The following is a 26768-nucleotide window of genomic DNA, read 5'->3' on the forward strand; positions in this document are numbered from 1 at the left end:
TGGGAGTAGCATAAGGCTGACCCACCACTCTGTAAACTTCCCCCATGGGCTAAACTGGGACTTAGTTGATTAAGGACTGGGTGCTTAGCCAGCTAACAAGGGAATTCAGCTTATCATCTGGAGAGGGTTAAGCAGCATACGGAAAGGGAGACGAAAAGGATGGCTAAAGAAGCCCAAGATCTCAGAGGTGAGATCTCATAGACATTAAGGTCAGAAGGGACCATTATGATCATTGAGTCTGACCTCCTGCACAATGCAGGCCACAGAATCTCACCCACCAATCCTGCAATAAACCTCTCACTTATGTCTGAGCCAGTGAAGTCCTCAAATCATGGTTTAAAGACTTCAAGGTGCAGAGACTCCTCCAGCAAGTGACCCGTGCCCCATGCTGCAGAGGAAGGCGAAAAAAACCCCAGGGCCTCTTCCAATCTGCCCTGGAGGAAAATTCCTTCCCGACCTCAAATATGGAGATCAGCTGAACCCTGAGCATGTGGGCAAGACTCACCAGCCAGATACCCAGGAAAGAATTCTCTGTAGTAACTCAGATCCCACCCCATCTAACATTGGTCCTATTTACCATGAATAGTTAAAAGATCAATTAATTGCCAAAATCATGTTATCCCATCATACCATCTCCTCCATAAACTTATCGAGTTTAATCCTGAAGCCAGATAGGTCTTTTGCCCCCACTGCTTCCCTTGGAAGGCTGTTCCAGAACTTCACTCCTCTGATGGATAGAAACCTTCGTCTAATTTCAAGTCTAAACTTCCTGATGGTCAGTTTATATCCATTTGTTCTTCTGTCCACATTGGTACTGAGCTTACATAATTCCTCTCCCTCTCTGGTATTTATCCCTCTGATATATTTATAGAGAGCAATCGTATCTCCCCTTAACCTTCTTTTGGTTAGGCTAAACAAGCCAAGCTCCTTGAGTCCCCTTTCATAAGGCATGTTTTCCATTCCTCGGATCATCCTAGTAGCCCTTCTCTGTACCTGTTCCAGTTTGAATTCATCCTTCTTAAACATGGGAGACGAGAACTGCACACAGTATTCCAGATGAGATCTCACCAGTGCCTTGTAGAACGGTACTAACTCCTCCTTATCTCTACTGGAAATACCTCGCCTGATGCATCCCAAGGCCGCATTAGCTTTTTTCACGGCCATATCACATTGGCGGCTCATAGTCATCCTGTGATCAACCAATACTCCAAGGTCTTTCTCCTCCTCCGTTACTTCTAATTGATGCTTCCCCAGCTTATAACTAAAATTCCTGTTATTAATCCCTAAATGCATGACCTTACACTTCTCACTATTAAATTTCATCCTGTTACTATTACTCCAGTTTACAAGGTCATCCAGATCCTCCTGTATGATATCCCGGGCCTTCTCTGAATTGGCAATACCTCCCAGCTTCATGTCATCCTCAAACTTTATTAGCACACTCCCACTTTTTGTACCGAGGTCAGAAATAAAAAGTTTAAATAAGACTGGTCCCAAAACTGATCCCTGAGGAACTCCACTGGTAACCTCCCTCCAGCCTGACAGGTCACCTTTCAGTAGGACCTGCTGTAGTCTCCCTGTTAACCAATTCCTTATCCACCTTTCAATTTTCATATTGATTCCCCCATCTTTTCCAATTTAACTAATAATTCCCCATGTGGCACTGTATCAAATGCCTTACTGAAATCTAGGTAACTTAGATCCACCGTGTTTCCTTTGTCTAAAAAATCTGTTACTGTCTCAAAGAAGGAGTTTGGCACAATCTACCTTTTTTAAAACCATGTTGTATTTCGTCCCATTTACCACTGACCTCAATGTCCTTAACTACTTTCTCCTTCAAATTCTTTTCCAAGACCTTGCATACTACAGATGTAACTACAGCCCTGTTAGTTTGACCCGGATCACCTTTTTTCCTTTCTTAAAAATAGGAACTATGTTAACAATTCTCCAGTTATATGGTACAACCCCTGAGTTTACAGATTCATTAAAAATTCTTGCTAATGGGCTTGCAATTGTGTGTGCCAAGTCCTTTAATATTCTTGGATGAAGATTATCCGGGCCCCCTGATTTAGTTTCATTAAGCTGTTTGAGTTTTGCTTCTACCTCGGATATGGTAATATCTACCTCCATAGCCTCATTCCCATCCGTCATGCTACCATTATCCCTAAGATCCTCATTAAAGACTGAGGCAAAGTATTTGTTTAGATATTGGGCCATGCCTAGATTATCCTTAACCTCCACTCCATCCTCAGTGTTTAGCGGTCCCACTTCTTTCTTTGTTTTCTTCTTATTTATATGGCTATAGAACCTTCTACTATTGGTTTTAATTCCCTTTGCAAGGTCCAACTCTACTTGACTTTTAGCCTGTCTCACTTTATCCCTACATGTTCTGACCTCAATAAGGTAGCTTTCCTTGCTGATCCCTCCCATCTTCCACTCCCTGTATGCTTTCTGCTTTTTCTTAATCACCTCTCTGAGATGCTTGCTCATCTTGGTCTACAACTCCTGCCTATGAATTTTTTCCCCTTTCTTGGGATGCAGGCTTCCAATAGCTTCTGCAGCTTTGATTTAAAGTAATCCCAGGCCTCCTCTGCCTTTAGATCCATAAATTCTTCAGTCCAATCCACTTCCCTAACGAATTTCCTTAATTTTTGAAAGTCAGCCCTTTTGAAATCAAAAACCCTAGTTGCAGATTTATTTTTGTTTATCCTTCCGTTCAGTTTGAACTGAATTAGCTCATGATCACTTGAACCAAGGTTGTCCCCTACAACCATTTCTTCTATGAGGTCCTCACTACTCACCAAAACCAAATCTAAAATGGCATTCCCGCTTGTTGGTTCAGCAACTACTTGATTCAGCTATCGCATCTAGAAAAATCTGAGCCCTATTGTTATTATTAGCACTTGTCCTCCAGCCTATATCTGGGAAGTTAAAGTCTCCCATGATCACACAGTTTCCATTAGTATTTACTTCATTAAAAACATTAAAGAGACCTCTATCCATATCCAAATTAGATCCCAGAGGTCTATAGCACACCCCAAGCACTATCACAGGAAAGGCTCTAGTAGTTTTCTTCCCCAACGTGATTTCTGCCCAGATGGACTCTGTCTTATTATTCCATCGCTTATTTCTTTACATTCTACCTCATCATTGATATACAATGCTACTCCCCAACCTTTACAGTTGTCTTTCCTAAACAGCACATACCCTTCAATACCTGTAGTTCAGTCATGACTACTATTCAGAAGGAGGCCAATCCTCTGAAATCAAGATTAAGATTGCAATGAGCTTTCAAGCCACACTTGAACACCTGTTGAAAGTGAGGTGAATCTCCACATAATAGCCTAAGCATTACTATCAATGCTAGTAATTTTTAAGCATGAATTGTATGCCAGATGGTTTAGAATGACATAACACCATCAATGGCTGTATAGACATTTTTACTGGATATACTGGGGTTCATCTGAGCAACAGTAAGAAGTTCCAGCTGTAGAGTCACTGCTCAAAAAGAGGCAGAGAGAAGGAACCTCACTATGCTAATTTACCTGTACAGTGATCAGATCCTGCAGTGACTGACACTAGAGAAAAGCTTAAAATAGAAAAAGCCTCTCGAACTAGTAGACACACACTAATTCACTTTGAGAAGTCAGAAGTTAAATACTTCTGCCCCAAAACTTAAAAGCTTAGTGGATTCAGATATTTGCAAAGACTCATGTTTGCCTAAAACATTAGCATGTTCTTTATACAGGACACTACAGAAAACTAAACAGTTTTATAATGCAAATGGTGACGGAAATTAGCTTTAGCATCTTCCAAGCTACACTAGCATGAGGCCCCCATGATCTCTAACGGAATCATTTCTCTCCATAAAGTGTTATCATGAGTTCTGAACCAAATCCATACTATGAAACAAGTATCTAGGCCTGTCAGTTTCCAAACAACTTGATGTTTAATGAGAAAAACTAGCCAATATAATTGACAGATCCATAGTATGCAAAGGGTTTATGCCTTAACAGCAAACTTCCGGACAGGGTACAGGCGCTCTTTTCGCTGCTGTTTTTTGGTCTTCAAACTTTCTTCGTACTTATTTAATCTGCGGCGCATGGCGCGAGTCTTCTTCGGCCGTAGGTCAAGAGGCTTGTACTTTTTGCCCTGTTTGCAGAAAAATAATAAATGAACTTCAAAAGCAGTTGTGTTTTTTTTTTTTTAAAGCAGACTTTACTGAGCAGTGTGGATGCAGTGGCAAGGGTAATCTGCAAAGGATCTGGGGGTGTACAAGTACATAAAGCTGTCCTGCCTGTTGGTACTGCTCGGAGAGCAGGAGCTAAAATTTCCCTATGCTGTTCATGTGTAGGACATATACTTTGTCCACTAGGAAATGGCTTTATGCTACTCAACACCCGTGAGGGTACCAACCATCAGTCACTACCAGCCATTTTACCAGACAGGACTGCAGCCTAAAGTTGGGTGATTCCTGATTTTATTAATCCCAGGAGTCTGCCAGGACCTCTGGAAGTATTCACTTGGTCACCTGCTCTAGATAATCCTGGTGTACAGCAAAGAATGTGGCCCATGAGAAATAACACCCTGCCTGAGGGGAAAAAGCGTTCTAATGTTCTCAATGACTTGATCCCTCAAGACTGCCAATCTTTACGAATGTATTTTCCAACAAAGCACTTACACCTGTGCCTACTGGAAAGCTCACAAACCCAGATAACAGAGTTACATGCTGTCCAGTAGAAGAATCCTTTAGCAAGAACAGATTCACACTGCATCTACTCAATTCAGAGCAGTGCTGGGTGTTAGTCTTGCAATAAACAGTATTTTGAAAAGGGACCATTATAATATGAGATTAATGTTACACTTTTCCAGGATCTCATTTGAAGAATTATTCTTGCAGCTAGTTGGGTCTCTTGCCTCACAACTCTATCCACGTATCTGAAAATGGCGAGAAAGGACTGAAGGGTAGGGCCTAACGAAGTACAAAGTTCGGACTTACTTTGTAAAATTTCCTCAGGTTCTCTTTCTGGGTCTGGTTGATGACAGTCAGCACTCTGGCAATGGATTTGCGGACAACCCGGCTGCAGAGAGTAAAGAAACGGGTCTCAAAACACAGGCTTAAAACTAGCAAGTACTTTGCAAAATATGTAAGAGGAACTATAGAATCTGGATAATGGAGGCACTACTTGAGAATTATTTCTTACTATATTCAAGGCACAGTAATCATTTTACTCTTTTTTAACAATTAGACTCTTACCACCCTGGAGCTTCCCCTCTATCCAAACACTTAACTCCCCTTCTCCTGTCTAGTCCACATTTGTTTCCTCCTCTTCAATGCTACCTACTCTCAGGACAAGGATGGTATTGCTACATCATATATCTCGAATGTGCCACATCACCGAGAAGCAGCCTGTTAGGTGAAGAAACTGCTACAGCAATATCAGTTGAAAGAAGTAATGCTCCCTTCGCCCTGCAACAGGCTAGCGTGTGCCCACACAGCATAACCTATGGCTGGGGTTGGATGAGGGCTGAAGCACCTGTAGCCTAATGTAACCCTGGGCCAGGGGCCCTGGAGATTCCCCACCTTGAGGCACAGCACTGCGAGATCCGATAGGCCCAATGCAGTTACAGCACTGCAGCTTCACAGCCCCCACTGCCCCCCAGAGGCTCACGGCCAGGCCCCTAAGCGGGAGGCAGAGCTCGGACTTACATCTTGGACAGCTTGGAGGCGGCTCCGCCCGTCACCTTGGCCACCCGCAGCTGGGACAGCTCCACCTTCAGGTCATCCAGTTGCTTCAGCAGCTCCTCCTTCTTCTTCCCTCGCAGGTCACGGGCCTTGATCTTAGCCTGCCAAGGAGAGCGAGAGCGCCCCGCTCAGACGCCGGCCGGACCGCCTCCCAGAGCCTCCCCCGGGCCAGCCGGCTGCCCCTCAAAGCCAGGCCCGGGCCCGTCCCCCGCACCTTTCCCCGGGCCCAGCCGGCTGCCCCCTCAAAGCCAGGCCCAAGCCCGGGCCCGTCCCCAGCACCTTTCCCCGGGCCCAGCCGGCTGCCCCCTCAAAGCCAGGCCCGGGCCCGTCCCCAGCACCTTTCCCCGGGCCCAGCCGGCTGCCCCCTCAAAGCCAGGCCCGGGCCCGTCCCCCGCACCTTTCCCCGGGCCCAGCCGGCTGTCCCGCCTCCCCCCAGGCCCAGTGCAGCCCGCCCCTCAGAGCCCGGACCCAGCGGGGCCCCAGGCACCCGGCGCGGCCTAGCCCCGGCGTCTGCCCCGCGGAGTCTCGGCGCCCCCGTTCCCGGCCCGCGCGAGGGAACAGCCGTGCTTCGCAGGGAGCGGCCGGGCCTCCTGACCCACCCGCCCGCCCCCGGGGCCACCTCTCCCCGCGGATGGCTCCGGATTAGAGCTGCGAGGGGTCCCGGCCACAGAACCCACTCACCATGTCGCCAGCGGCTTGAGCGAAAGGACGGAAGCCGAAGGAGGCCAGAAGTTAGAACGCGAAAGAGCCTGGCTGGGCGGGATCAACCAATCCGGTCTCACAGTGCAGGGGTGATGGGAGGAGCCGGTTCACCGCAACTCGCCCCCCGCAGACTCGCAGCACAGTGGTACAGCCCGCCCACAGAGAGCCCCGCCTCCCCGACTGAGAGGGGCGGGGCCAGGTGTCCTGGGGCTGCTGGCCCTGGGGGTCCAGAATCGGTAGAATTTGTGCACTGGTGCTAATGTGTAGCAATCCTAGCAATTGCTGCCCTTCTGATAAAATCAGCCGATACAATAATGACAGTAACTATTGCAAGTAATCAGTGATGAGCTGCCAAAATCTTAACAACGGGTTCCCTCCTCACCCCACGAGGGGGTCGCTGCCCATCCCCCGGGACTCCTGCCCCATCCAACCCCCCGCGTTCCTTGATGGCCCTCCAGGACCCCTGCCCCATCCACCCCCCTCCCCTGTCCCCTGACTGCCCCCAGAACCGGGAAGGAGGGTCTCGTGGGCCACCATAGTAGGTGCCCATCCCACCCCTAAGAGCCAGAGGGGCCTGCCGGGGGGCAAGGTGGGGAGTCCAGGCGGTGCTTGTCTGGGGCAGCTCACAGAAAGCATCCAGCAGGTCCCTCTGGCTCCTAGGGGCGGGGGAGCATAGCTAGGGGGGGAGCAGGCGCTCCCCCCACTGATCACATCAAAAGTGGCCCCTTGGGCGCCGACTCCATGGGTGCTCTGGGGCTGGAGCACCCATGGGGAATATTTGGTGGGTGCAGAGCACCCACCGGCAGCTCCCCGCCCCGCGCCCGACCCCAGCTCATCTCACCTCTGTCTCCACCCCTGAACGCGCTGCCCTGCTCTGCTTCTCCACCCCCCCCCACCCCCTCCCCCGGCTTACCACGAATCAACTGTTTGGCGGGAAGCCTGGGAGGGCTGAGAAGCAGGTGTCGGCTTCCCGCTCAGGCCCAGGGTGGTGGAGGTGAGCTGGGGCAGGGAGCGGTTCCCCTGTGAGCCCCCCGCGGGTTACCTGCTGTGGTGCGGGTGGCCCTCCTCGTGCCCCCCCGCCCCAGCTCACCTCCATCTCCCTGGGCCTGAGTGCAAAGCCACCGCCTGCTTCTTAGCCCATCCAGGCTTCCCGCGTGAACAGCTGATTCGTGGGAAGCCTGGGGGGGCGGAGAAGCAGAGCGGGGTGGCGCGTTCAGGGGAGGAGGTGGAGGCAGAGCAGAGGTGAGCTGGGGCTGGGGGTGGGTGGGGAGCTGCCGATGGGTGCTCTGCACCCACCAAATTTTCCCCTTGGGTGCTCCAGGGCTGGAGCACCCATGGAGTTGGCACCTAAGGCGCCACTTTTGGCCAGTTAAATTTAGAAGCCCTTTTAGAACTGGTTGTCCCTCGCGGAACAACCGGTTCTAAAAGGGCTTCTAAATTTAACAACCGGTTCTAGCGACCTGGTGCAAACTGGCTCCAGCTCACCACTGCAAGTAATTATATTGCATGAGGCCGGAATTCTGCCATGCTTCTGCATATGGGCATGCCCAGGGCTTCCGTGAGGCTCTGCATGGATCCCTTGCATGATCAGGTCCTGTGTCTCTTCGCGCATGTCTACACTAGCTGCCGGAGCAATGGGCAGTGGTCGATCCAGTGAGGGTCAATTTATTGTGTCTAGTCTAGACTCAATAAATGGAAGAGCGATCACTCTAGCGTGGACTCCACTTCAACGGGAAGCGCAAGGGGAATCGATGGGAGAGCGTCTCCCGTCGACACAGCGCAGTGAAGACACCGTGGTAAGTAGATCTAAGTACGTTGACTTAAGCTACATTATTCACATGGCTGAAGTTGCGTAACTTAGATCGATCTCCCCCCGTAGTGTAGACCAGCCCTTATACTGGGATTTATCTGTGAGTATCTAATGTAACAGGTAACAGTAGCTGTCAAGATACAGAATGATAACGTGTACCATAACTATTGCTCTGTAACATTCCATCTTATAACGGCTGGCTGATAATCAGACCTGATCACTGCGGCCTTAGAAAGTAAGAGGTTAATGCTGTCTGAGGATACTGTGCAAGGCACTGACTTGACCCACTGCAAAGGCAATTAAAATGCTAAAATCCATGAATGTCATTGCTGTGGTAATGCTGCTCCATCTTAACTGGGTAGTGTCAACTTGAAAATCATGCTTCTGTCTGAAAATGGAAAAGGAGGACCTGTGGCACCTTAGAGACTAACCAATTTATTTGAGCATGAGCTTTCGTGAGCTACAGCTCACTTCATCGGATGCATCCGATGAAGTGAGCTGTAGCTCATGAAAGCTCATGCTCAAATAAATTGGTTAGTCTCTAAGGTGCCACAGGTCCTCCTTTTCTTTTTGCGAATACAGACTAACACGGCTGTTACTCTGAAACCTGTCTGAAAATGGTGTTCCTGCTAATATTAATGGGTCACCTGAGGCCCTGAACCTGCAGTTGTTTCCAGATGGGTAGACCAAGGGTCTCCTCATGGGTACAGGATCTACCTGCAAGGATCCAATTGCGAGATTGGAGCTTTAGGTTGATGTAACAGAGATCAGAGAAAAATCTATTTTCTCAGGTTGTATTTGTGCATTTGACAATGTCACTGTTTTCCCTAAATAGGGCTCCAAACCACACAAGCAGGGACCACTCTGACTTTAACCCCTTTGATTTTAAAAGGCCTTTGTAGGAATGCAGGGTCAGTGAACACAGATCCCAATGTAGGCTTGGGGCCTTAGTTGGTCCTTTCTCCAGCTCTGCGATATGCGGTTCAGCATCCATATGGGGGAGCAGACGAGTGCTTGGAGGAGATGACAGAGCAGTGGGTTACTCCAGGGCTCTGTGCTTTCTCCAACTGTGTTCAACCTTTACATCAGTGACTTGCCAACAACAGAGTCACGAAAGTTCATTTATGCAGACGACATCTGCTGCGGTACCCAGGCCCAGTCATTCCACAAGCTTGATGCCATCTTAAACCAGGACATGATAAAGTTAGCTGACTACTGTAAGACTTGGTGCCTCCAGCCAAGCATCACAAAAACAGTCTCCAGTTTGTTCCATCTTCATCACGCCAGAGCAACCCGAGAACTGAATGTTTAAAATTATCTGAATGGTCAGAAGGTGAAGCATGAAGTAGAACCGGTCTATCTAGGTGTGACCTTAGACTGCACACTGACTTACCATGCCCACCTGAAGAAGACAGGAGCTAAAGTTAAGACGCAAAACAATCTTCTTAGCAAATTGGCAGGATAGTCATGGGGTGCTCGTGCTCCAACTTTGCGGACGTCAGCTCTTGGAACCTCGTATTCAGTGGTGGAGTACTGCGCACCAGTTTGGAGTAGATAATCACACACCAAACTGGTGGATACGCAGTTACATGCTGCCATGCATATCATCTCTGGCACCCCGCATCCGACTCCACTCCCATGACTTCCAGTTCTGAGCAATATTGCTCCTCCTCATATTAGACGAGAGGTTGCCTCTGGCAAGTTACTAGAGAAAATATGCACCAACCCAAGCCTGCCGCTGCTCAATGACCTTTTAAAACCACCAGCTGCATGTTTGCTGTCACGTCGCCCATTATGGTCTCATCCACAACGCCAGCATGTTAGGGTGGAAACACTCTGGCAAGAGGAATGAACATCTGTTATAATTAAGCGCCTCCCAGAGCCTCCCCTGAGCCCAGCTCTTAGACCCTAGCTGGCTGCCCCCTCAAACCCAGGCCTGGTCCCCACCAAGCCTTTCCCAGGCCCAGTCCGGCCCACCCCTCTCCCGAGCTTACCACCCCTCAGAGCCCAACCAGTCCCTCATTGCCGATCCCACAATCTGCCCGCCTGGTTTTGACATGCCCCGTTGCCAATGGTCTCTGTTGAACAGGTTCTGGATTGGACAAGGTCTTTGTGCAGCCAGCCAGTATTGCTGGGGCCTTCATGACAGCCCTCTGTGCAGCTGCGGTGCAACACAGATGATGACACACATTGTCGATGAATGCCTGCTGACTAGGTTCAGCGTTGGCCTAGAACAGGGGTGGCCAACCTGAGCCTGAGAAGGAGCCAGAATTTACCAATGTACATTGCCAAAGAGCCACAGTAACACATCATGAGCTCCCCATCAGCTCCCCTCCCCGCCCTGTGCCTCCCCCCCACCGGCAGCCCCGCTGATCAGTGCCTCCCCTTCCCTCCCCGCACCTCCTGATCAGCTGTTTAATGGTGTGCAGGAGGCTGAGGGGGATGGGGGAGGAGCGAGGGCATGGCAGGCTCAGGGGAAGGGGTGGGAAGGGGTAGAGTGGGGGGCAGGGCCTGTGGCAGAGCCAGGAGTTGAGCAGTGAGCACCCCCTGGCATTTGGGAAAGTTGGCGCCTGTAGCTCCAGCCCCGGAGTCAGTGCCTATACAAGGAGCCGCATGTTGCTCCAGAGCCACAGGCTGGCCACCCCTGGCCCAGAAGAACTGCATCACGCCACTGAAGATGCCATCACTTGGCTAGACGACTATGCACATGCTAAATAAAATTCTCCAGCTGTTTGTGTGAGTCTTTCTTGTGCAGCAGGGATCAGGCAGTCCCCTGGTGCAGGCAGCCCCTTGGTGCAGCAGGGATCAGGCAGTCCCCTGGTGCAGGCAGCCCCTTGGTGCAGAAGGGATCAGGCAGCCCCTTGGTGCAGGCAGACTCCAGGTGCAGTGGGGATCAAGCAGCCCCCTGGTGCAGTAGGGATCAGGCAGCTCCTTTGTGCAGTAGGAATCAGGCAATCCGCTGGTGCAGGCAGTCCCTTGGTGCAGTAGGGCTCAGGCAGCCCCTTGGTGCAGACAGACTCCAGGTGCAGTGGGGATCAGGCAGTCCCCTGGTGCAGTGGGGATCAGGCAGTCCCTTGGTGCAGTAGGGCTCAGGCAGCCCCTTGGTGCAGGCAGACTCCAGGTGCAGTGGGGATCAGGCAGTCCCCTGGTGCAGTGGGGATCAGGCAGTCCCCTGGTGCAGGCAGTCCCCTGGTGCAGTGGGGATCAGGCAGCCCCTTGGTGCAGGCAGACTCCAGGTGCAGTTCTGTCTCTCCCCGCACGGTGGCGCCCCTGCCTCCTGCACAGCCGCTCCTGTCCGTAGCTAAGCAGCAAGAGCCATACTCGCTGTTTCAACGTACCCTGCTAGGGAAATGGCAAGAGAGTGACGGGAGCTGCAGCCAATCAGAGAGCGGAGTCTCCTCCTCGCCGAGCGATAAGCCAATTAGAACCTGGAAAGGGCGGGGCAAGTCCGCCCAGACTAGTGTGAGGCGGCATCCGCGCGCCCCCGGCACCGAGCGGCAGCGCTAGCGGCAGGAGCAGCTTCGCCGCGGAGCTGGCGGAGGCGGCGCGGATGGTGAGAGGAGCCGCCCGGCAGCGCCTGCCCCGCACTGGCCCGGCCTCCAGGTGAGGGGCCGCGAGTGCGCGCGCACGGGGGGGCTGGGCAGGAGCTCGGGGGCTCCGGCCCGGCCGCAGGAAAAGCGCGTAAAGCCCCCCCCGGCCTGGCCCCCTTCTCGTGCCCCCCTCGCCCCGTAACGGCCGGGACCCCGCCTGCCCCCCCGCCCCGTAACGGCCGGGACCCCGCCTGCCCCCCCGCCTCCCTGACTCGCTTTACTCCCCCCTTCCCTGTAACCCCCGCCCCTCCTCCTTCCCTCCCCCCGTAACGGCCGGGACCCCGCCTGCCCCCCCGCCCCCCTGACTCGCTTTACTCCCCCCTCCTCTGTAACCCCCGCCCCTCCTCCTTCCCGCCCGCCCCCTCCCCCCGTAACGGCCGCGACCCCCGCCCGCCCCCTCCTCCCCCGCCCCCCCGACTCGCCTTACTCCCCCCTTCCCTGTAACCCTCGCCCCTCCTCCTTCCCGCCCGCCCCCTCCCCCCGTAACGGCCGCGACCCCCGCCTGCCCCCCCTCCCACTCCCCTGCTGTGCTGCCCTCTTACCCCCTCCCTGCTGGAGCACCCTCTCCCCTCTTACCCCCTGCTCTGCCCTGAGCCCCCCACTGCTGCTCTGTTCCCCTGTGCAGTGGCCCCTGTTGTGCCCTGTGCCTTGCCATGTCCCCCTGCCCCTGACCTGCCCCACTGGATCCCCTCACCTGTAAGTTCCTGGGGACAGGGCCCCATGCTCAGAGCTGAGCATGCTGTTGGTGCCTAACCAGGGCTGAATGATGCCAGTGAGGTCAGGGTGGCAAGGAGGACCCTGGGGTGTGTTGGCTGGAGCCTGTTACCCCTCTGCCCTTCCTGGTGCTCGTACCCCTGGCCCTCCAGGTCACTGCCTTCTCTTTCTTTCCCACCTCCAGAACAACAGGCCTGGTGGAGAAGCCTTCTCGCAAACGGAAATCCAGGTAAGATGGTGATTTCCCATCCCCCCCTTTACTTTGGTGATGGCTGACTGTGTGGATAGGCAAAATAGACCTCCTTCCACCCTCATGCCTCTTTGCCCTCACAGGCACTTCTACAGAGCCTCCAGCTACAAGATCAGGCTCAGCCTTGGTGTAAGCAGGAGTGAAGCACATTCAAATCAAAGGGAGTTGTGTCCACAGTGTGTGCAGTCAAAAAATGAACTGCTCTCTTAGCCCAGGAGACCCTGGCTTCCCCTAGCCAAGTGACATGTCTGTGAATGTTCTAGGAGAGGGTGGGGGGATTGTAAAATGGTGTTAAAGCTGCAGACCAAAGCAAATAGTGCATTGTAGTGTATGTACCTAATGCAGGTGATAGAAAAACACACACAGGAGAAAATCAATTCTCTGCTTGGGAAGATCTTGAGTATCTAAGAACCATGGAAGTGATTCTAAAGGCAAGAGGGGATTTCTTTCCTACTCTGGAGGTGCCAATAGGGAGATGCTTTTGCTTGCATTTAGCATGCAAGTTTCTGTGTCTGTTCACCCAGAAGAGAAATGTCTGCAAATCCTTGCTGCTGCCTTGTTCTGTGCACCTAGCCTCCTTTTTGGAGGCTGGTTTTCCGTTGCTCTCAATACTTAATTTCTGAGGCGAGGGAATGGGATTTTGTTGTTAGTCTCTGGAATATTCTCCAGATTCTGTCTTGTTCAGTGTGGATTTCATGGCTCCTTTCACTTGATGATTTCTGCTTCGTTACAGCCTCTGACAGCAGGAGTCTAAAAGTGTTAGTGATTTGTAGTGGGGGAGGTTTGACAATGGGAAACATACACAACAGTCCGAATACCGACATGCATGAGATCTTTGTGTGTAAATATTTTATTCCTGCAGTCTCCAGACTGGTCAGTATAGAGTGAGTGGTGCTGGCACTTTTCCGTTTCCATCTGCAAAATTGCATTAAAAGAGGCCACAAATAATTTCCTAACTTATTATATGCAAGCAGCTGCTGTGGATCTCACCCGAATGTTGCGTGAAGGCAAGTAGCAGAGAAGATAGTTTGTGCCACAGTGAATTGGAAGGGTGGTTGTCTTAAAGACTCTTTCTCTACTAAGGTGTGGTCCACCCTAGTGATGAGCTGCCAAAATCTTAACAACCGGTTCCCTATAAAAAAATTCTGATTCAAGGCATGTGCCCCAGTATGTAGTTTTTTGTACCAACAGGGTTACCACACGTTCGTATTTTCTTGAGGAATTTTAAAAATTCCTCAAGAAAGGCGATTTAAGAACCAAAAAGCCTGACCTGTCCGGGAAAATACGGATGTATGTTAACCCTGCCTAAAGTTCTTTTTTAAAAAGATGGGCCTGAACTAGAAATGAGGTCTGTTTCACATGTGTGGATCCCTGCCACTCCCTGGGGGTGTGCTAGGGTGACCAGATGTCCCGATTTTGGGGTCTTTTTCTTATATAGGCTCCTATTACCCCCCACCCCCGTCCTGATTTTTCACACTTGCTGTCTGGTCACCCTAGGGTGTGCACATGTGTGGGTCCCAGCTGCTCCCTGCCCCCCTCGTTGAAGCAGGTATGCAGGGTTACTGCCCTGGGAACTGCAGGGCACCCAGTGGACGTGGGGCCAGCTACAGACGGGCAAGGGGGCGCGGGGCTGGCTGTGGGCAGGGCAAGGGGGCGCGGGGCTGGCTGTGGGCAGGGCAAGGGGGCGCGGGGCTGGCTGTGGGCAGGGCAAGGGGGCGCGGGGCTGGCTGTGGGCAGGGCAAGGGGGCGCGGGGCTGGCTGTGGGCAGGGCAAGGGGTGCGTGCGGCAGGGACTGGCTGCGGGCAGGGCAGGGGGTGCAGGGCTGGCTGGAGACAGGACGGGGGTGCGTGCGGCAGGGGCTGGCTGCGGGCAGGGCAGGGGGCGTGGGGGTGGCTGGAGACGGGCTGGCGGCAGGGCAGGGGGTGCGGCAGGGGCTGGCTGCGGGCAGGGTGGTGGGTACTCACGGGGAGAGCAGCAGGACTCAGCCCCGGCCCAGCAGAGCAGCCGGGGACCCACCAGGCAGCATCGGGAGCCCCAGGGCCAGGGGAGCAGCAGCAGCAACAGGGCTTGTGCCCAGGGCCAGGCGGCAGCCCACATGGCTCCCACAGCGCAGTGCCCCCGGCGGCTGGAGGAGGAATTACATCACTTCCCGGCTGGAGCCCATCAAAGCCTCAGCGCCCCCCGCAGGGAAGCGGGTTAACAACCGGTACTAAAACTGCTTCAAAATTTAACAACCAGTTCACGCGAACCGGCTCCAGTTCACCACTGGTCCACCCTATGGAAAAAGTTTAGGGTCCCCTTACTTTCTTCCTCCTGTGTCTGCTGTTCATGCTTTGAACTCCTTCAGTAGTTCTGTGCCTTAAGGGCTATTAAAACAAATTCCATTTTCATCAGTTGATAGGATGCTCAATGGGTTTTGGGGCTAGGCAGTACAGACTGACAAAGTCTGTTCAGTAAGAGAGATTTGGGTGGGGAAGGGAGATGGAAAAGCTGCATGTGTGTGTTGAGAATTTTATTCACAAACAAACTGAAATATTTATAAATAAGCTTGTTAATAGTTTTGTGTTGTGAATTGTTGTTGCTTCTCTCTCTCTCTCTGTCTCTCTCTCTCCCTGTTACTTACGATAAGAATTGTGGTGACGCACGGCTTGATCTGAACCCTTGACTCAGTCCAAACTCCACTGATCCAAGGGTCTGACTCTGATCTCCTGACATTGAGAATAGGATGTTACTCCACTAAAGTCTGTTGAGTTGCAGTTGTAAAAAGCTTTGTGGGCTAGTTCTTTCTTGAGTCTTGTAGTTAGGACTTGTCTCCACTAAGGAATTGTAGTAAAAATTTTCTAATGTAGTTAATGTAATTTCAGTTCAACTGGTGGGAGCCCTCATATAGATGGGGGGCAGACAGCTGCTGGCATTCTCAATGCCTTGCCACGTAGGCCTGCTCTGTGCTGGGTTAAACAATATAGCAATTAAAACCTCAGTGTACCCAGGAACCCTGTCTGTGCTATTTCTCCCACCAGTGCTACCAGCAACAAAGCTGAAATGGTAATGGCAGTTGTAGGGAATTTTAGCAAAAATATCCTAGTGTAGAGACAGCCACAGTGGTTTACAGAAACAGCTACTCTTGAGTGCATTTACTGAACTTACATGAACACAGTTGCATAAGAGTTGTAACTTTCATTGCTCAGTCCATTGAATGCGTAAGAGATTAGGAACCTTAGCATCACACCTGACTGTAGATTAGACTTGTGGAAAAAGACATTTAATTTTTATCTGAGATTAATTGCCTGCCCGTTCCTGGCCTGCTCCCACTCTTTAAATGGTTTGGGGAATCTTTGTAAGCCAAGCAGTATTTTATTTTAATTGAAACAAACATTGAGTCACTTAGTGACAAGCAAGAGCATCATTCTCCATCAGTCAGGGCTGCCAGAATAATGCAGATAGGATACACAACTACAGCAGCCAGCTACTACGCTACAGAAAATGAGGATCTCTTTACAGAAACCATTTGTGAGGAAAGGAGAGTCTGAAAGTCTTGTCACTCAAATTGTGTTACAGAGAAAACCAGCTATTGTAGTGTTAGTCTTTGCAGCTGAAGAAATAAACGGTAAACTGCTGGAATTCTACTGAAAATCAATTTCCCAACTAAATATGGGAAGCATTCCTCCCTTCCCTCACCTAGACAACTAACTTGGTTAAGCTGTAACTGTAGAGGCATGTGAAGACAATGGCACCATGTTAATGTTCCCAACACCTCACGTGAAAGGTCAGATCTATATTGTAACAATGATATAAGCCTATAACAGTTGGAGGGAGAAATGGGTACCTTATTTGAATTATGTTCTGTTTCTATATTGCTATTATTTATAAAGCATCCAAAGTTTGCCAAGTGCTTTACAGACAAATAGGGAGACAGAGTCCCTATGCTGAGGAGCTTGAAACCTGTCCCAGTTCTAAAAACACTTGGTCTGAAAAACAGCACTGGAAAAATAACTCTTTGCCAGAGGGCTGTGCTATATAAATGTACTTAAGTTAGACACTTAAGAATGATTATCTCCATGCATACCAAACTGCAAATTTTTGTCTTGCTAAGGTTTTGACTGCATTTTGAAGAGTTGCTGCTTGAAAAATATCATGGTCATAGAAGTAAGCAAATAAACATAGGGCACAGCAGGTGTAATTTGACTAGTACATAGTGGAGAAGCAGGCCTGGTAATCGGTGTCTACAGGAAGAACACTGTGCCCAGATGCTCGCAGGGTGGGAGAGTAAATCCCTCCCATATTTCCCTGCAGGATGCAGCTCTTGTTCCACTGAGTAACAGGACAGACATTGGTGTTCTGTTCTTTTTACCATGTTCAGGATACTTGTGTGTCATTTAGATGCCACAAAAATATCTGCCTTATTCTGTTATGCATTTGTACAGTGTCTAGCACAGTGGGGCTCTGGTCTGTGATTGGGGGCCACTGCTGCACAACTTCTGCTCTTGCTGTACATCATTTTTACACTGATTTAGCTTCGCTGATTTCAATGGAGTTCTGACTTTCAGTAGAGTGAAAGAGGAGAATCGTACTCTGTGTGTAGATATGAATTTGATAATCTGGATTTGTCATTTTGCTGGCTCATCTGTTATGCCTGGGGACATGAGGCAGTGGGAGAGGAATTCCAATATGAAAGAGTCTGAAATCTCCTGAGATGAGGCTAGTTCGCAAATATTTAAAATTAACCACTGTCTAATGTTGTATTTTAAAATGAAAAGTGAAGTAAAATCAAAAGCCTGTATTATGGACGTGTGAGGATGCGGTGTGGCACTCTTCACAGTGCCCCAGAGAACACTGATTGAAGGAAATCAGAGCTGTGCAGGCAAAACTCTCCCTATTAATTTCTCTGGAAATCATGACCGTTGCAGACTCAGGTCTTGGGTCTGTAACATAGGTTACTTGTATCAGAGTGGTAGCCATGTTAGTCTGTATCCACAGAAACAAGGAGGAGTCCTGTGGCACCTTAAAGACTAACCGATTTATTTGGGCATAAGTTTTCATGGGTAAAAAACCCATGCCCAAATAAATCTGTTAGTCTTTAAGGTGCCACCAGACTCCTCACGGGTTACTTGCCACAAGTATGCAAACTCCACTCTCGGGTTGTGACTTCAAGCAACCTGCTCTACTCCTCTGTTCTTAGCCTACTTGTTCTGGCACGAGGGGGCAGCATAAAGGAATGGTCTGAGTGTGTGGGAGCAGCACAGAGGGTCAAGCAGAGGTCTGCTCCCATAAAGTATGCTAATTAGCTGCTACATAAACATTACCTTGCTATTTACATGTGGCAAGGGAGCCCAGTAGGGTCCTGTAATTGGACTCATTCTGGTTCCCTCAGGATTTTGGGCAGAAAGGGAAGAATGTGATCCCCAAAAGCCTCGGTGGGGAGACTTACTCTTTTGAAGTCTTGTTAATTATTACTGTTGTAATAGAACAAAGATCAGACACTGAATTTCGTGATATAATTAAACCTTTCTTATGATTGCAGAAACTGGAGCACAGTGATTTCCCTGCTTGGTCGTAAAGAATTGGTCTAGAAATGATTTCTGATCTGGAGAGTGAATCTCCAGGACACTGATATACTCTGCACATGATTCTCATACATTACTTTCTCCCCTCTCAGACCTGGAGGGTGGGCAGCAAACCAGTCTGACAGCTCTCCTTGAGCGTGTACTATCTTCTCCTGTCTTAATGGAGCACAGTTCCAGTTGGAAGGCAGCCACCAGTGCCCTTGCTGAGAATACTAACAAGATGTAGGATGATATGATTACTGGCCTCTAGTTCAGGAGCTGGCCTGACGTGCCACTTGGGCTATCTAGGCAATAATCCAACTTGCTGTGGGTACATCTCTTCATGATCTACGCAGCATTCGCACCATATTATGTGGTATTATAGCAGCATCTCTGGATTGAACTAGTGTCTGTATATCAAAGGGTTAAACCATCAGTAGCTTTCTGAGGAAGCAAAAAACCCTATCCTGTAACTCAGATGCTTTCCAGGAACTTGGCTCATGTGAGAGGCATGTGTTTTTCCACACTGCTTTAGGTGATGGCTTAGTTCAAGGGGCCCAGAATTGGCTCATCCAACAGTTGTTGGCAACTTGCCACCTAATGTGCATAAAATAGAACTGACTGTGACACCCCCCCCCCCCCCCAACTCTAATGCAGAGGGGGAGCTCTGAGATCGGATTTGCCTTGCTCTAGCTCTGCTATGTGGGTTGAACTGGGCATGCTGCTTAGGCTGTAGAGATTGTGAGAAAGCCCCATGGACTGTATTGAGCTCTAGGGCTGCATTTTGGTGGTTTGTCATTTTAACGTACTCAACTCTTGTTGTACTTCAGCCACCTATCTGTCTGCCTTCTGGCCTGTTCCCCCTTCACCCCCTGGTTTCATGGAGTGCTCCCGACCTGTGCAGAGTAGCGGTTTATTTAACACTGCTACTGTGATCTTGTGGCTTGTGTTTTCTTGAGCATGTGGCAAGATACACTACTGACACTTCGCTGCAAAGAAACCACAGAATAGTTCAGTTTGTGAAATGTAAATACCTTGGCACATCAACCTTCAGCAGAGGATGGTGTTTGTTTTTCACAGACTAGATTGCTCAGACATTCTTTTCTGTCTTTCACTTAGCAGCATCCTAAGTTAGCATTTATGATTATTGGTATTACAGTAGAGCCTAAGAGCACCAGTCATGGGTTGGTACCTTGTTGCATTAGATCAGGGGTGGGCAAACTGTTTGGCCTGAGGGCCGCATCAGGTTTCAGAAGTTGTATGGAGGGCCAGTTAGGTGAGGCTGTGCCTCCCCAAACAGCCAGGCATGGCGTGGCCCCCACCCCCCCCTTGCTTCTCATCCCCTGACAGCCCCCCTGGGACTCCTGCCCCATCCACCTGCCCCCTGCTCTCTGTCCCCTGACCACCACTGGACCCCCTGCCCCTGACTGCCCCCCCGGGACCCCTGTCCCATCCAACCACTCCTTCTCCCTGTTTCCCACCCTCTGACCGCCTCGACCTCTGTCCAACCCTGCATGCTGCCTGGGACACTGGTGGCTGGCGGCGCGGCTGCACCAGGATAGGCAGCCATGCCGCCCGGCTGGAGCCAACCATGTACCATGCAGCACAGAGCACCGGGTCAGGCTGGGCTCTGCAGCTGCGCTGCCCCAGGAGCTCACAGCCCCGCCGCCCAGAGCTTTGCACCGGCGGTGTGGTGAGCTGAGGCTGCAGGGGAAGTGGAACAGTGGGGGAGGGGGCGGGGGCTAGCCTCCTGGGCCAGGAGCTCAGGGGCCAGGCAGAACGGTCCCGCAGGCCGTAGTTTGCGCACCTCTGCATTAGATGCTGAATGAACACATGAGATGGTTCCTGTCCTAAAGACATTAGGATGTAACTTAAATTTCTAATGTAGTGCAACATTGGATGTGGTGTGACACTTACAATGCTTGTGTTCAAATTGCTGGTGACAGGGCAGAGCACTCCTTTCCAACCATTTTCAGTAAGAACATCCTAAATCAATGTGTTTTAAAACCCCAGATCTCCTTTGAACCATCTACTGGGGCTTCCTAGGCCTCTGATCCAGAAGCTGGCTGCTTCAGTGACTGATTTATTTTTAAACATGCTGGTTAAGTTGGTATGAGGGAAGAGCAGGGGACCTGCTGTGGGGACTTTGGCTCTTTTTATTCAAGATATAAAAGGGATCATGAGCTGCAGTGAATGGGAGAGCATGGAGCGCACAGACTGGACTAATGTGGAACAAATTGCCAGAGGCAGCAGTGTAAGGAAGAGAAAGTGTATGGGAGGGAGCTGGCTAAATCCTTGCATGGGAAGTGAGAGGATGTAGCCACGTATAGGGGATGTGGTGGTGTGTAGGCAATTTCATTTCATTCTAGGGGAAAACCAATCCAGAAACGGCCTTTTTTCCAACAAGCCAGGGTGGGGAGGCTTGGTTGAGGCTGAAATTCCAGAGCTGACTCCCCGTTCTTGAAATTAAATTAATTAAAATATGAAAACACATAAGAGGCAAGTTAGGCCCAGCCACAACTTGTCTTGGGACAAATAAGGTAAAGTGAGCTGTGGGGATGCTGGATCTTGGCTAGAATCAGCTCTGTGGTGGGAATGTGATGCAAAGTGTAGCGTTGGAGGGGGCGCTGCAGGTCCTTTGACAGCCCTCTTCAGTGGGTGAGAAAGGGAAGAAATTTAGAAAGGAGCCATTCTTTTGCAGTTTTTGGCAGGTCTTGAGTTATAGCTAAATAAACAAACCAGCATGTGCTGCACAGGTGAGAGTCTCCACCTGCTAAGGGTGAGTCTCACATTCTGCAGGACACTGTCTCTTGGGTGTTTGTCTGGAAACTTGAGCTCATGTTTACTTGTGAAGCAGGAGAGCTCTGATGCTTACGTGTTGATTTAAATGGAACACTTGAGGTGAAATAGCCCTGGCAGGCAGTTGTTGTTCAGAATGACCTGGCCAGTAAGAGTTTTTCTGAAATAGAGAAGCCAAGTTCTCATTTGGAGCTTCTTGCAGAATGCCTTTTTAGAAATAGGTAAATGTGAATGTACTATTAATAACCTAAAATACAGCATAATGGACTCAGAATGATTAAAGCTGCTTGGACAGCTTCATGCTTGTACTAGCTTCTCAGTGACTGTGTTTCAGATTTATCCATGTGTGCTGTTCTCTGCAGTCTAGGTACAGTTCTATAACTAGCACTCTGATCTATTAAACAGTTAACTTGGCATTTCTGATTATAGTAACAAAGGGAATCAGCATATCAAGCATCTGGTTAGCCATGGCTGATATAAGTTGTTTGATGTTGCGTTCCTTGGATGCAACATTACAGAAGTGCACTGAGCCTTACATACACTGATGTATTAGCCTTGCTACCTTTTTGTGAGGTAGGCCATTATTATCACTGTCTTATGGACAGGGAAAATGAAACGGAGAAATGACCCCTGGTCACGCAGTTAGTTGGTGCAGAGGTGGGGATATTGAACTCTTCTAAAATCTAGAAGGACATGGTGACCGGGAAGAATCAGTTCAATTCACTACGGATAATACTTCCTTTTGTTTATTATATCAGGTAATTTTAAATACAAAGCTTGTTTTGATAAACCTTTTCTAGGTTTATTTAAATAATTAAAAGTTTTTGTGTATTTTCATTGAGTTCTAATTACCATCCAAAGAGAGCTTGACATACATCACAAGTAAAAATTAATTTAGAAAATAAGAAATCCATCATTTACCATTTTCTAACATCATAAAAATGTGAAAACTAAGAACTTACATTTATTCAGATTAAGCTACATAATTGCTTAAATAATATATACCTTATCTGTAGTAAAAACTTAGTTTAAAGGCTGGATTTAGTTGTAAATCAACATGTTTTTAATGAGAATGCCCTTTGTTTGGGAAAACAGTACAAATGTAAAACATGATTAAAATGGATTTAAATCAAGGTTTCCTGCTTGCTGATTTAAATCTGTGACTTACATTGCTTTGATTTAAATCAGTCCTCACTGTACTGAACCGTGTTAGCTTTATCTTCTAATCATTAGACATACACTCCCTTTTTGCCAGTGTCTCTAGTCTACCACCAAATATATTTCCTGGGTTGGAAGGGAGGCAAAGTCTTTACACCAAGTCTCTCATGGAGGATTCCATGTTCAATAGAAGAGTGTTCCTTTCAGAAGAGAGTGCACCTGAGGGAGGGAAGGGGAATGGACTTCGGTGGAGTGAAAGGTTCCTGGAAGCAACAATAATTGAGACACCTTTCCTATAATGTGTTGGCAGGTGTCTGTGCATCTCATCCTCGTCTCTTCAAACCAGAGGAGGAAGGAGCAGGCTGGTAGAGAGAAATTTGAGGCTCCAGTACATCATGTTCACTGGGGCCTCACCCCTCCCATTTCACTTTACTTAAACAGTTGTTAGAGATGTTTGAGGGAACCCTGGAGCTTGGGGTCCTGGTTTAATTGTGTTCTCCCCTCCTCTCCCCTCCCCTCCCACCTGGAAAGTGACTTTAAAACCAACCAGGACAAAAGGCAGAGTTCCTCTTTCTGCTCCCTTCATGGCAGATCTTACCATTTTGCATTGCACATGGAAATTGTAGCTAATTTGAAATGTATCCTCTTGTAAGATCACACATACAATTTTCCATGTGGGTGAGTAAAGCAAAATAATGATTACAATGCTAGATAGCAGTAATTATAACAACAACCTCTCCAGTAACCACTTCGGTGGCAGTCTTGTCCCCAAAAAAGGTAAGAGGAAAGAAAATCGTACAGTGTCTGCAATGGGTAAAACCAGCCCTATGAGGTTCTGAGCTTTTCTCAGTAATGTCACGTGGGAGAGATGTATTGCTGGGGAAATGGATTTCCCCTAAGTCTAGCAGCTTAAAATATATGAGACACTAAGACTTTGGTAGCCCAGGTTTAAGTGTATCTTCCTGTTGCAGGGAGTCGGGACTGGAGTCTGACTTGAATATAGCATTCTTGGGGCCCCAAAAAATTTCAGTGCCACTTAAACTTCCAGCTTAAAAATAATATTCTTCCTGCCAAGATGGGGTATGAACAGAAAGCTTTGGGGGTGACTTCAGAAAGATTCAGCTGCCCACAAATAGATTTATTCACAATGAACTTTAATACCAAAGTATGCAAAAGATTTCTCAAATGCAAGGACCCAACACCATTGGGAAATGGCTGTCTCCTACTCTGGTTAGGATTTTCTTGTTTACCTTCCCACAAGTCCTATTTCTAAACAGTACAAATTAAAATAGTCCATGAGGTTGCCAGTGCTTCAGAGAGTCTGTAAAGGCCTTATTTTCTGATTTCGTAGCAATGACTTTCCTGCAACCTTTCTTTCCGCTAGTGTCACCCACACACTCTTCGCAGAGGGACCTCTTTCATACCAGGATCTCTACATCTAGCATGGCTCTTTGAATGAACCATCTTGTAGAATGAGGGCTATTACAACCAGGTTATCCACGCCTTACTTTCCTCGAGGAGGCGCTCCACTTACCCATCCCATAGAAGGGCCTTTTTACAATTTAAGCATTGGTGTTTTGACAAGGGGTGTGATCCCTGGAAAGGAGGAACTGATGACATCCTTGCATTTGTGCACAGTTGTTGTTCGATAGGCCTTGCCATAAGTCCACTACAGCAGTGGTGCTACAGTAGTGGTTCTCCACCAGCGGTCCGTAGAGGTCTTCCAGGGGGTACATCAACTCATCTAGATATTTACCTAGTTTTCAACAGGCTACATAAAAAGCACTAGCAAAGTCAGTACAAACTAAAATTTCATACTGGCAATGATTTGTTTATACTACTCTATACAATACCTATTGTCTTGCCTGTGGACTACATCACCCACCTAAAGGAACTTTTCATAAATGATTTTGTTATTCATTTGCCATTTTGCTGTGTTTTCTGATGGTTTTTTCCTTTTGCAGACTTTTATGCATATCTTTCTCTGCTGTATTCTTCCCAATCAGATTTGATCTGCTTACTTTTACTTGTTCTTTACTTTGTGTCAACTACTGTAAATGATCCACTCCACAGATTCCTGCTCAGTGCCTTAGTCCATTAGGTTTAAACAGGACAGAGTGATAGAGCAGTCTACGAGTCTGTTCTTGTCCATTTGGCTCAGAAGCAGTATCACCTGAGCTTGCAAAATACTCCGCGCTCTACTACCCTAGTACCAATACTGAAATTAGTCGTAAATAACAAAGCACTTGAGTTAAGTGGAGGTTGTCGAAAGTCAATTTCTTTAGTGAAAAGACTTGGAGAAATTCCTGGTCTAATCATGTAAGGATTAAAAAACAAAGTGGTCCAGTGCCCGTGCAACTATCATTCTGAATGGTAGAGAACAATACACAGGAAGTGAGAACATATGTATCCAGAAGAAATAGACCAAGTGCGTCCCATCAAGCTGATTTCCTGATACTGTCTTTGTTTTAAAAGTCAAATCATAAACTTAGGGACTGTAAATCTCACTTGCTTGATCTTTCCCCCATGTTGTGTAAATATCATTGGTTTTATGAACTGTGGTAAGAAACCTTATGGGATTAGTAGAAACACAGATTTGTAATCTATTATGTCTTAGTCTCTAATTCTCTAGTTTGTACGTGGGTCAAAATGTTACCAACCACTAAAGTAATTCATGAGTTTAAAATTATTTGAAAGCAGATTATATAATGTATAGAAATGAATGGTGTCTGTAATTTTATCTTTTTTGGCCAATTGTCTGATAGGAGTGAAAAGCTGATGCTGTCAAATAAAATAAATATTCTTGTCTTCCTATTGGTCTCTGACATTGGATAAACGTAGTGAAACTGAGGCTCTCAAATCTCCAGATAACCAACTTTTTTTGTTACGATTTCGTTCAGGTGACGAGAACTAAAATACATTTGAAAGAGCATGGATGTAGGTTTCTGTTCCAGGGGAGAGCAGATGGGAGGGGGCAGGATGTAGTCCAGGAGTGGCCAATCTGTGGCTCCTTGTATAAGCACCGACTCTGGGGCTGGAGCTACAGGTGCCAACTTTCCAATGGGCCAGGGGTGCTCACCGCTTAACCCCTGGCTCTGCCACAGCCCCTGTCCACACTCAACCCCTTCTCGCCCCCTCCCAGTAGCCTGCCATGTCCTCGTTCCTCCCCTTCCCCCCAAGAGTCTTCTGCATGCCACAAAATAGCTGATCAGGAAGTGTGGGGAAGGAGGGGGAGGTGCTGATCGGCGGGGCTGCTGACATATTACTGTGGCTCTTTGGCAATGTACATTGGTAAATTCTGGCTCCTTCTCAAGCTTAGGTTGGCTACCCCGATGTAGTCAAATGTTTAAGAACCAAAGGCAGAAATTTTATTTATGTACGCTTTTTTTTTTTTTTTTTTTTTTTTTAAAAGAATGGCTTGGATATCTGTTAGGTAGTGAGAGGCCATTACTGTATTGTTAAAAGAAAAGGAGTACTTGGGGCACCTTAGAGACTAACAAATTTATTTGAGCATAAGCTTTCGTGAGCTACACTTATGCTCAAATAAATTTGTTAGTCTCTAAGGTGTCACAAGTACTCCTTTTCTTTTTACGAATACAGACTAACACGGCTGCTACTCTGAATACTGTATTGTTAGTATATGAATAGGGATTAGATGTCCAATGTCTCATTTGTTTTCCCAAAAACTGTAAATCAGTGTGATGTCACTATTTGTGATGGAGTCAAGCTGCGGCTAAGGAGAGATGAATGCCTGCTGCATGGCAGTGCTTTTTTAAATCTCTTGGAATGGCTTAAAGCTACATATCAAAACCTTGGCATAATCAGACCACCGATCATGCGTGTTTTTAGTGACTGGAAAATGAGGGTTGGTAGGGATGTAGTCAAGAGAGAGAACCGGAAGAGGTGGAGTTTTTGTGGCTATTTTTAAACATATACTTCCTTGCCTTTAAAATTCCAGTGTGCTGAGCTTCTAAACAACCTCGTGGTTAGTATAGAGTTCTGAAAGAATACTGTAATATTTTGAAGCATCTGACTATGTGGGGAATCAAATTAGCTACTGTAAAAAGGAATATGAGTGTCCGATTATGCTTCCTTCCCTCTTGCTCAAATTCTGAGGGCAATGCTGAATTAGAGGTGTCTGACTCAGTTAAGACTGTACCTTGAGGTGTGTTAGCTTGTTTTAGACCTTTCTTACCTTATTTTTTTACTTGGAATTAAGTCATTCCTGTAAACTAATTTGTGATCCCTGTAGGATGGGCTATTCCTCCTCCCCAAGTCTTTCTAGAGTCTATAATGGTGTGAATTGAGGAACTACAAAGTGCCTCTTATTAAGAATGACCAGTGAGCATATAAATATTCCAGTAACCTTAGAGCACATACATTCAATTAACAGCAATATTTATATGTAAAAGTGTACTTTATGTATTTCACAACCATACTTTGGACCTACAACACA

General features: G+C 48.3%; 2 protein-coding genes across 11 annotated transcripts in view; one reads left to right on the plus strand and one right to left on the minus strand.

Annotated features, from left to right (window-relative positions):
- Positions 1–3930: 3930 nt before the first annotated feature.
- RPL35 (ribosomal protein L35) lies at positions 3931–6580 on the minus strand. Its single transcript, XM_037879926.2, has 4 exons — positions 6428–6580; positions 5711–5847; positions 5000–5081; positions 3931–4152 (listed from the first exon to the last, which is right to left on the minus strand). The coding sequence occupies exons 1-4, from the start codon at positions 6428–6430 to the stop codon at positions 4003–4005; spliced, it is 372 nt and encodes a 123-aa protein (XP_037735854.1). The 5' UTR covers positions 6431–6580; the 3' UTR covers positions 3931–4002.
- Positions 6581–11718: 5138 nt separating this feature from the next.
- Positions 11719–26768, plus strand: part of SCAI (suppressor of cancer cell invasion) — a 104173-nt gene continuing 89123 nt past the window's right edge. For all 10 annotated transcript variants that reach the window (XR_005222446.2, XR_006286191.1, XR_006286193.1 and 7 more), the window contains exons 1-2: positions 11719–11861; positions 12747–12791. Coding sequence is in view for 5 of the 10 variants with exons in the window: in XM_037879376.2 (XP_037735304.1) it covers positions 11809–11861; positions 12747–12791 (98 nt within the window). In the remaining 5 variants the exon portion in view is untranslated. The remainder of the gene's footprint in view (positions 11862–12746; positions 12792–26768) is intronic.

This window comes from Chelonia mydas, chromosome 16 (genome assembly GCF_015237465.2).
Source record: "Chelonia mydas isolate rCheMyd1 chromosome 16, rCheMyd1.pri.v2, whole genome shotgun sequence".
Classification (NCBI taxonomy): domain Eukaryota; kingdom Metazoa; phylum Chordata; order Testudines; family Cheloniidae; genus Chelonia; species Chelonia mydas.